General features: G+C 45.0%; 1 protein-coding gene across 1 annotated transcript in view; it reads left to right on the top strand.

The window, feature by feature from the left end:
• The window catches only part of LOC106811820 (cytochrome P450 10-like), a 10564-nt gene extending 2261 nt beyond the window's left edge, over positions 1-8303 (top strand). The window contains exons 2-9 of the mRNA XM_014815542.1: positions 2705-2895; positions 3487-3707; positions 4316-4462; positions 5653-5819; positions 6356-6434; positions 6745-6901; positions 7468-7511; positions 7752-8303. Coding sequence (XP_014671028.1) covers positions 2705-2895; positions 3487-3707; positions 4316-4462; positions 5653-5819; positions 6356-6434; positions 6745-6901; positions 7468-7511; positions 7752-7862 — 1117 coding nt within the window. The 3' untranslated portion in view covers positions 7863-8303. The remainder of the gene's footprint in view (positions 1-2704; positions 2896-3486; positions 3708-4315; positions 4463-5652; positions 5820-6355; positions 6435-6744; positions 6902-7467; positions 7512-7751) is intronic.
• Positions 8304-10545: the final 2242 nt, after the last annotated feature.

The raw sequence follows: 10545 nt of genomic DNA, 5'->3' as shown, positions 1-10545 counted from the left end.
GAGAGAGAGAGAGAGAGAGAGAGAGAAGAGGAGAGAGAGAGAGGACGAGAAGCGAGAGAGAGAGAGCAGAGATGAGAATCGGAATGGTTTACCATTATAACTGCCATTCCCGACGAAATAATGTTCACTAACTGGAGTGGAGCACGCTTGCACATGCTTACATAATACACTATAAGCCATTTACGCTCAGATCTCTGGATTCACGCCTATAGTATGATAGATCATGGTCAAAACGGACAACATGTGATTGTTCATTGCCTATCAATTATTGATGCTAATATATGTGATGTTAGTTCGCCTATTTACTTGAATCGTATTCTTGCCTCATCACCTTCATCTTTTTCTAATAGGCAATCTCTTCCTTTTCAATAGCCAAAGCGCCGAATTCGCTGTATGTTTTTCCTTACTATTACTCCAGGTGCTCACAGCTCATATAATACTGATTCTTCTGCAGTTCGATGCATATAATATTATCGCTATGTGATCGTCTGATCCCGTTGCATTACGCCAGAGAACTAAAATCTTACGGTCTTAAGCGCAAATTCCTCTCCCTACTGATTCATCATCATGTACATAATTCGTCCTGCGTTACTTATTGCACGCGTGGATGACGCAAATGTGACTAGCGCAAGTTGGTGGTCGTGGTATCATGATACTAGTATAAATTCATGAATGATAGTCTGCGGAAAAATAGATTGAATATTATGCTAACCATACAAAAGTATATGAATTTGAATTCGCGAGTGCAGCTTTTATTGTTTCATATAGGTTTATGGCGGGTATGGAAACCAGTCATTCCAAACTGAAAACATTATTCAACTCTAAGATAGTAGCATACGCCTAGTTTCTAAACATGAACTTAGAAATGTGAATGACGTCTAACAAGTGTGTAGTTCACACGTTTTCGTCTGATATTATGATGATATATGCTCGCATATCAAAGAAGCTCGTAATGATTATGTGCAAGGCTCAGGTATGCAAACGCAGCATACAAACAGGCAAATGTCTCCAGCTTGCATTGGTACCATACGCTTGTCTCGAGGAAACGGAATTCGTTCCTTACTGCCTGTGAGCCGCCGCCAACAATTTATCAATGGTGATCTAGACAATGAGGTGCTATCATCGCAGGAAGAGAGCTGCTATGCCCACGTCGACAGCAGCAGCAGCAGCGTGGTGCGGGATTATATACGCATGCTACATATCGACCCGTGAAGTTTCAACCCGCCAAAGCGGCTTGCTGAGCGGCGAAAACTGAGTGGGGGTTTTTGTTGCCGAGACGGCATCACGAGGGCTTACAGGGTTGGACATCCGGCTAGCGGCACACCTCTAACCGGCTGGCGTCCGAAACCCGCGTGGCTTACGTATGGTAGTCGCTCCATACACACAACACACACACTCACTCAGAGACCACCGCACGCACGCACGCACGATCGCACCCGCAAGCCGACGCATGCACGACACGCAAAACACGCACGGCCGCGCCACACCACGCGACGCACGCACCGCACGCACACGCACGCACGCACTTGATCACACACACACGCCGCGGTAGCCCACGCCCGCAAACACCACGCCCCCTACACGAGCACAACAAATACTTATTTATATATCATACGTCTATCATTTACATACCATCGGCCGGCTAACATCTTCAGCATCTGCGCTTCGCAGTGATCTGATGGAGATGGCGAATACTGCCTACCCGCTTGACATTTGCCTAACGCCGGCTGCCAGGGTCAACTGCCGTCTCCACCATGTCGCCGTATGCATGATGTTCACGTCTAATAATTATGATGAAATAGAGTTTTAGACTTAAGAACATTGCACCCAAACATCATAACCTCATATTTTATAGAGCGATTGTAATTTTATGAACCTTTGCGTTTAAAGTGATACGTTACGCATTTCTAGCACCATATCAAGTAGAATATATTTGTGTAGTTATTTGATACAAAATAAAATATGAAAATACAATTAGTGTTTCTGTTTATTTTCATGCATTATATGCCTTCTTTATGATGCCTAATTTGCCGGTTGAAAACAGGAGAGACGCCCAGTATTACACAGTACGGGTAAATAGTGTTAGACACAGAAATGACCAAATCGTTATCGATTTTATGCAATCTTAACCAACGTAAAAACAATTTTCTATCAGGCTGAGAGCTTCTGAGGATTATATTTAGTAACGGTTAGTTCTTACTTTTAATGTAAAAAAATGGGCGATTTTTTTTTTTACAAACTTTACCGTGTCGGAAATCGTGACGTAGTCTATTTAACGCCTTGTCATGCTATGATCACGAGCGAGATTTAACGGGCTACGCCTCTTTCCTATTCCTATTGCTACTTATATTCCTATTACTTTATTTTATTGTTCAACAAACCACAGCAAAACTACAATGCCACGAGAGAGAATATTTCCTATTACTCGATGTCTCCACACTATATATTTTAATATATATATTATATAATGATCTCACACTCTTTCTCCCCTCTCTCTCTCTCTCTCTCTCTCTCTCTCTCTCTCTCTCTCTCTCTCTCTCGTTCCCTCTCTCTATTTGTCATACACACGCATCCGCACGGACACGCGGGCCGAATTAATACGCCTATATGTTTACCCTCTGCAACAAAAGTCGGCCATGCTCGTTAGGCTCTATGCTTAGGTTAGGTATACTATATCAAACGGGTTCACCCGCTGTCCATGCAGGCAAGGAGAAGAATGGCATAGATTCCGCAGCCTACTAAGCAAGAAGATGCTGCGCCCTAAAGAAATAGAGCAATACAATCCGCAGATCAACACGGTATCGAAGGACCTGGTCGAGAGGCTGGGCGTTGTCAAAGCAGACAACAGCCACATACAGGGCGTCGAGTTGGAGATCTTCAAATGGGCTTTAGAGTGTAAGTAAAAATGCATACACCTGCATAACGTTGTCTCGCTCACCATGTTCCGATGATGTAATCGCTCCCCTTGTGTCATTAAACTTTCTCCTTCTCTTTCTCTCTCCCCCTCTCTCTTTGTAACGCCCCTCCTTTCTCTCTTTCTTCCTCGCTGTTTCTGTGTCCTAACGCGCGCGCTCGGTCTCTTCTTTCATCGCGCTCTCTCTCACCCCTCTCTCTCTCTCTCTTCCTCTTTCCATCGCCCTTTCTCTCTCTCTCTCTCTCTCTCTCTCTCTCTCTCTCTTTCTCTCTCTATCTCTCCCACTCACTCTTACCCTCTCCCCCTCTCTCTCGTTCTCTTTGGCAATCACTCGTCCTGACGCAGTCGCGCAACTAACATCTAGTTTAGATAACACAGATTAGCCGATCTGGTCAGTCAGATTTATTTCGACTGGGTGACATTATCGCATCCAACGTTTCCTTTTCATTATTACATATCTATGTCGCGCATCCGTCTCGCTCGACCCCCTGTCGCGGCTGCAGGACTACAGGGGGCGCTCCCACGCCATCACCACGCTCTCTAAGACTGTCGCCTCCCGCTTGTCTTCGCAGCGGTCGGGACGATTCTGTTCGAAGAGCGCATCGGGTGCTTCGACGAGGTGCCGTCTACCGAGGCGCGGGAGTTCATCGGGCACGTGCTGGGCTATTTCCGCACCATGCAGTCGCTGCTGTTCGGGCCCCCACTCTACAAGATTCGCCCCACGAAGGAATGGCTCACCCACTGCGAGCACGGAGACAAGGTCTTTGAACTGGGCAAAGCGTTCGTTCAGAAGGTAGGGTGCATATCGATAGACACACGCACGCACGCACGAACGAACGAACGCACACGCACACGCACACGCACGCACGCGCGCACGCACGCACCCCCCCCCCACACACACACACAGCATTCATGCGTGGTGTGTCCGTGCCTGCGTGCGTTTTTACTCGGGTGCGAGTGGAAAAAGTATTGATAAGTGAAAAAAGCAATTATTACTCGGTGGAAACTATATATACAAAATACATACACTAATACAATAAAGTAAACACAATTGTCCGTCGAGATGTTGACCGCTGCTATGTAACCTATTTTTGTTACAGGTGAGCAAATAACTCGATACGGCGTTAGCAATGTGCGCAACGCGCACGTTGCTTGCTACCTATAGTCACTCGGTTTTTCTAAATGGTTTTTCGTGAGCGGGAAATAAATTGATTCTAAACAAAGCCTAAAAAAGCCGCTGTCAAACCAGGCAGACGCGCGCACACGCGCGCGCGCGCGTATATGTACTAGGCGAAAGCAGATATCGACAAAACGTCTGCGTGTAACGCCGTCCAGACAAGTGACTAGTACGTAAACAGAGGAACGCATAACGCACACACGTATAAAAATCATTCATTGCAGAGGGTAGATGCTCTGAGCCGCTCGAGCGAGGCGCAGACGACGAGCAAGCAGTCTTCCCTGCTCACGCACATGCTGGCGGCATCGGAATTATCCAGAGATGAGGTGGTGCACACACTGGTCGACTTGATGCAAGGCGCTATAGAAACGGTACGAACACACTATAGACACGCCCACGCACATGCGCAGGGGAAGGCTCGTCATGAGGGGGGTTTCTGGCACGCTACACTGGTATACTCGCTTATAATGTCGCGCGACATTTTTAGGTATCTTACGCGCGCATGCGCTACCGTGAGTGCATCGAGTGTAGGTGGTGATTTTTTATTGGTAATTCCACAGTGAGATCACACGGAGATTATAGTTGTGACGCGAATGCCTTATCTAAAGCGATCAAAAAGTATTATATACTGATAATACGCTACTAAGTTTCCCAGTAGTAACTTAATAGAGTCATTTTGCGATATCATTATTGAATTTTGTTGGAACGAACCGGGAAGACGTCGCTTGACGTATAAAAAAACCTCCTCTTACACTATCGAGGACGATGTGATGATAAGTTCATTGTCCAATCAACGTTAAAGTGTAACAACGGCGGTTCGGTCACAGCAAACTACTTTGTAGACGTCGGAATTTAATTCTGATATAATCAAATAACGCGCGGAGGATATAAAAAGCGGTCAGTAGCTCTGTAACGAATCTGTAGAAGTTGGGCAGCGATTTGATCATGAGCTAAGTGTCATGCCTGGGCTAGGAATAAAAGCAAAGCTTGTCACGACATGCCATTCCACAATAAGCCAATAAATTTATTAAATTATATATAAATACACACACACACACACACACACACACACACACACACACACACACACACACACACACACACACACACACACACACACACACACACACACACACACACACACACACACACACACACACACACACACACACACACACGCACACACATATATATATATATATGTATATATTGCCGCTGGGAAATGCTTATATCAATTTGTCAACGGTTTTCATGTTATTCAGAACCTCCGAGTTTCAGGTAGCGTTATTTTGTTTTTGGTACTGGCTACGGCATGATTGTAACTAATGTTTTACAATTGATACTTTAGTCGGTGTGCTGATTGCCTACAAAGAGGCTTCCGTCTGTTCGGCTGAGAAAAAATGTGAAAAATATTATTAAAAGTTATACTGCTAAATTTTTGAGCGAGAAAAACGCACTGCCTATGGGTTACATAATTCGCAGATGCCGTTTTGTCCGTATATGCATTGTAATTCCCAGAAGCCGCGTATTTACATATGAATACGCTGCTTGTTAATTGCAGACGTCCAACACGGTACTATGGACACTGTATCAGCTGGCCACTCACCCGACTGCTCAGGAAAAGCTATACAACGAAGTGATGAACGTAGTGGGAGAACACGGTGACGTCACTACGGACGCACTCGCTAAAAATGCCGTACGTCAAAGCCTGTCTGAGGAAACATTCAGGTACGTAACCTAATACTAATGATTTCGTACTTGAATAGCGGTTAGATGGACGCGCACGCATATTGCACCTGCAGCGGAACGAACGTTTACATGAACGCAGATGGACGTTTTACAAGCTGAATTGATGGATAGATGAATGCATGGAAGAATAGACGAACAAAAGAATGTATGGATAGATGGACTGGCAGACGGATAGATGAATGAACGAACAAACAGACAGACAGACAGACAGACAGTCAAACAGACACACACACACACACACACACACACACACACACACACACACACACACACAGACACACACAGACACACACACACACACACACACACACACACACACACACACACACACACACACACACACACACACACGCACACAGAGAGAGACAGAGACAGACAGACAGATAGACAGACAGACAGACAGACGGACGGAGAAAAAAAACAGATAGTCCCGGCTGGGTTTACAACGGACACAACGAATTTCACGTCAACCTTCGCAGCTGAAGTTGTGTAATCATACGCTCTTGTTCGTGTAGGAAATTCCCCGTTACGTTCGCGACGAGTCGCATTATCCCGAGAGACATCGAAATGGGTGGCTACACGATTCCCAAGGGCGTAAGTATGGCTTACATGCTTACGGCGTTAGTCTGCTTGTTTGAGCTCGACGTGCGTTTACATCAATGACGCTGGTAACACACCAACGATTCATCATGATGACAAATCTCTCTTTGCGAAAAACTTTCAAACATTTACATATAAGACCGCCTCATGTGCCCAGATTGATAATTCAAATTCATGTTCAGTATATTTTGGTGGTAAAACAAAGCCGTGTCGGGGCCCTGTGATTCCTATGATATATTATTTTCTCTCGTGTTTATGATTTCTCACCGTATTTTTATTAACCCGTTACCCCTCTGCCGTGCAGTCTCATGTTCAGGCCAGCCTCTACTCAATGGGCCGTGACCCTAAACTGTTCAATGACCCGGAAACGTACAACCCAGACCGATGGCTTGGTATGCACAACGATGAAGTCAGCAAGCTACCCAGCCTCGCATTTGGCCATGGAGCGCGCATGTGCATCGGTAAGCCAGACGCTATATTAAACTGAGACGCTTGTCGTAAAACGTAGACGAGTCCGCGAGTGTTAAATGCAGTACATCGTACAATGTGATTATACTCGTAATAGCCGCAGACGCTGCTTCACAAGGAGAAGTTGCGGTAACGATAGATGAACAGCAGCCGTTGCTACAATCTCCCGCGGGCTTATCACACAGAAACACGTAGCTTACTATAGACAATTAGATTTGCTAGTACTACTTGTACTATTAACAATTTCATTAGTTACTTAGCTATTAGTTAATTAATTTATTACTTTCAAGTACTCTTTGCGCTTCTTGGCGATGTTTTTTTTACCTACTTTACTATCGCTTTCCTTTCTCCCTTTTTATCTCTTTCCCCATATTTCATATAATTATTGTTCTTGTTTTCCGTTCGTTTCCAACTTTCGTCCTCTCTCCTTTTTGCGTTCTTTTTATTCCGTCCCTTCTCAGTCAATGATGTGTGAAATCATCTTATGCGGTTGTTTAGCAGCACTGATCAGAGTTAGGTTGGATGATCATTTCATAATATTTCCGTTTTCACTTTTTAGGGCGTCGTATTGCCGAACAAGAAATCTACACGGGCATCAGTCAGGTACTTATCTCCGTCATTATCCCCCGTCAAAAATCACATTTAAAAAAAAGTTTACATCCAAAATATTAATTGACGAAAATCACTTAGCGACTGACAAACTTGTGCTATAACAGAAGCTAATTAACTTTAATGTTCGGACGAAAAATTATTAGAAAGCTAAACCAAATTAGCTAAAATGATATCGAGTCATCCGAGCTGGTTGTACAGGCGTTAATTCATTTAATCATCGCCCTGTTCCAGATCGTGCGCAAGTACAAGCTAGAGTATGATGGGCCAGAGGTGAAACCGACCCTACAGTTGGTGATGACACCAGACAAACCGATTGTGATGAAGTTCGTGCCGCGACGCTGACCACGTGGCGCCATCTCGCGACAACCAGACGCATCTCGCGCCGATACGCGTGCGTGTGTGTATAATATAGCATCATCGTTCATCATCTCAGACAATCGTCCATTTCGAATGCGCTGGGGTTCTCGGGTGCATGTGTGCATGCTTTCTTTCCGTGCGATATAGCTGACCTGCAACCCGACGATGGAAGCTGGGAGTTAGGGGGAGTATTGTAGGCTGAAGTACGTCATGCTGGCGTGACCTCACTGCCGAGATCGACGCATCATTAATGACGTCATAGCAACACAATCGTGACGCGCTATCGCGGCGTGCTTTTGTCACGAGGGCGAATGCTCATGGCATATAGACAGCTGAGCCATGCCGCCAGGGCAGAGAGAGAGAGAGAGACAGAGCGAAAGAGACAGAGCGAGAGAGAGAGAGAGAGAGAGAGAGAGAGAGAGAGAGAGAGAGAAAGAGCGAGAGAGACAGAGGGGAGGGGGGAGAGCGAGAGAGCGAAAGAGACAGAGGGAGAGAGAGAGAGAGACAGAGTGAGAGAGACAAAGCGAGAGACAGAGGGAGAGAGAAAGAGAGAGAAAATGATGAGACAGGGATAACGAAAAAGACCGCGACAGAAGGTGACAGAAGGCGAAAGTAAGAAGGGAAAGGAGCGAGAAGAGAGAAAACGAAAGGGAGCCAGATGGGTGGGGTGAACAAGAGCACAGGAGAGAGTGCGTGGTCAAAGTTATTATTCTGCTATGGGTGAGGTACTCCGGGGCACCGGGGGGAATCAAGCACTGATCAACACTTGTTAGGATATCACGCGCTGCTTGTATTCTCTCATCGATATAGTCGTTGCGAATTGATTTAGTGTCTGTTTCTAACGTAATCAGTCAGTTATTGCTTTTAGATGAATGTTGTTTGGAGTCTAAGCGATAGTTAGCACAGCTTTCACTCCATTTTTTGTAACCTCAACGCGTTAGATTTTCGTTTCCGTACGCATGTGGCTTGTTCTGGGCGCTACGCGGCGCTCCGATATTAAACACTCGCACCCGAATCTAAGACCTGAAATCTAGCCGCGGCTTTCAAAAACAAATAGCGACCATGCATCAGACCATCGTTATCCTAACCGAATAACATAATCTGAATCAAAATTGAACCTATCCATATAGAAGTAAGCAATAACATTGCAAAAAGACTAGCACTATTTAGATGAACTCGCGATTAGACTTCATCATTGTTTGATTACACTTATTTCAAAGCCGGTGCAAATATGATAAGCATTAAAATGCACTGAATATCTACCGTACGCGTGTTTCTAAGCGTACGGAGCGACGACGGCATTTTACACATCTAGCAGTATGCATGTTCATCTAAGAACGTGAACCTTGTCGGCTGTAGAATGGTCGTTATTTATCGTAACGAATACGCACCGTAGTGTTCTTCCGGTGGCACGTCAGGCAGTAGATACCAAATGTTATATGCCACGTACCATGCCCAAGCATAATCATATACATATATAAAGGTCACAGTGAGAAGTAAGTTTTACCATTCGTTAATTTTTACATGTGAAAGGTTCACTCGTCTGTGGTGCGGAGCCATACTCGATATTCGATGTTCGATATCAACTCCATACGTTTCATTAAAATATATAGCAAAAATCACGAACACATAAATATAATAATAAAATCAATATTTAGATTGTTTATATCGCACGATCTGTTACGTTTTGCATGTACTTGAATAAATGTTGATTTCTTATTTCTAATCAAGAGGCATGTTCGATAATCTGATTATCAAAATCAATCGTAGTTTGCATGCTAATGCTCGAACCCGCCTGAAATAGCGGTCAGGTATTATCCAAGCATGCAGATTCCGCGCCATCTATCGGCGCTTTTTAGTTTCTGCAGAATAGCTCGGAGATCAGATTTTGCTTGTTAATTTATTGCACGACATTAGTGGCTCGACAATTACAATAATTATTCTTCGCATAGATGTTGATCAGCTATCGAACACAACGACTATAATGTAAGCCACGAGTTAATACTGTTGAGGTGTGCTCACCTTCACGTGGGTGATGACTACCACGAGACTGTGGAAGTTCTGGTTCTTTAAGTGTGAGGTTAAAGGGCCGTCATCGGGCTAACTTGTCTTTGTAGTCTCTCGGCGAATCGTGTATGAAAGCGCGTAGCTCAGTATGGGGTGTGCGTTAAAGCTTATAGGCACCAGAGACTCCGTACGTAATATAACGACGCTGTAGTTTTGACTTGTATTAACCTATCTACTGATACATTTATCAATCCATAAGCCATCCAAGCACTCATCTACATACATACTCAGCCACCCCACCATACATGAATATATTCATCCGTCTACGCATCCATTCGTGCATACTCCCATCCAATTATTCACCCATCCAGCCACACAACCCCAAACACCCCCAGCCCCGCGCAAACCCTCCCACCCATCTATCCATCCATCTATCCAACCAGGCAGCCATCCACCTATCCATCCATCCATCCTTCCACCCACTCCCATCTATCCATCCATCCATCCATCCATCCATCCATCCATCCATCCATCCATCCATCCATCCATCCATCCATCCATCCTTCCTTCCTTTCTTCCTTCCATCCATCCATCCATCCATCCATCCATCCATCCATCCATCCATCCATCCATCCATCCATCCATCCATCCATCCATCCAT

This window comes from Priapulus caudatus, unplaced genomic scaffold (assembly GCF_000485595.1).
Source record: "Priapulus caudatus unplaced genomic scaffold, Priapulus_caudatus-5.0.1 Scaffold579, whole genome shotgun sequence".
NCBI classification, from domain to species: domain Eukaryota; kingdom Metazoa; phylum Priapulida; class Priapulimorpha; order Priapulimorphida; family Priapulidae; genus Priapulus; species Priapulus caudatus.
Note: the sequence above shows the minus strand (reverse complement) of the source record. Positions and strands in the feature narration are given on the sequence as shown.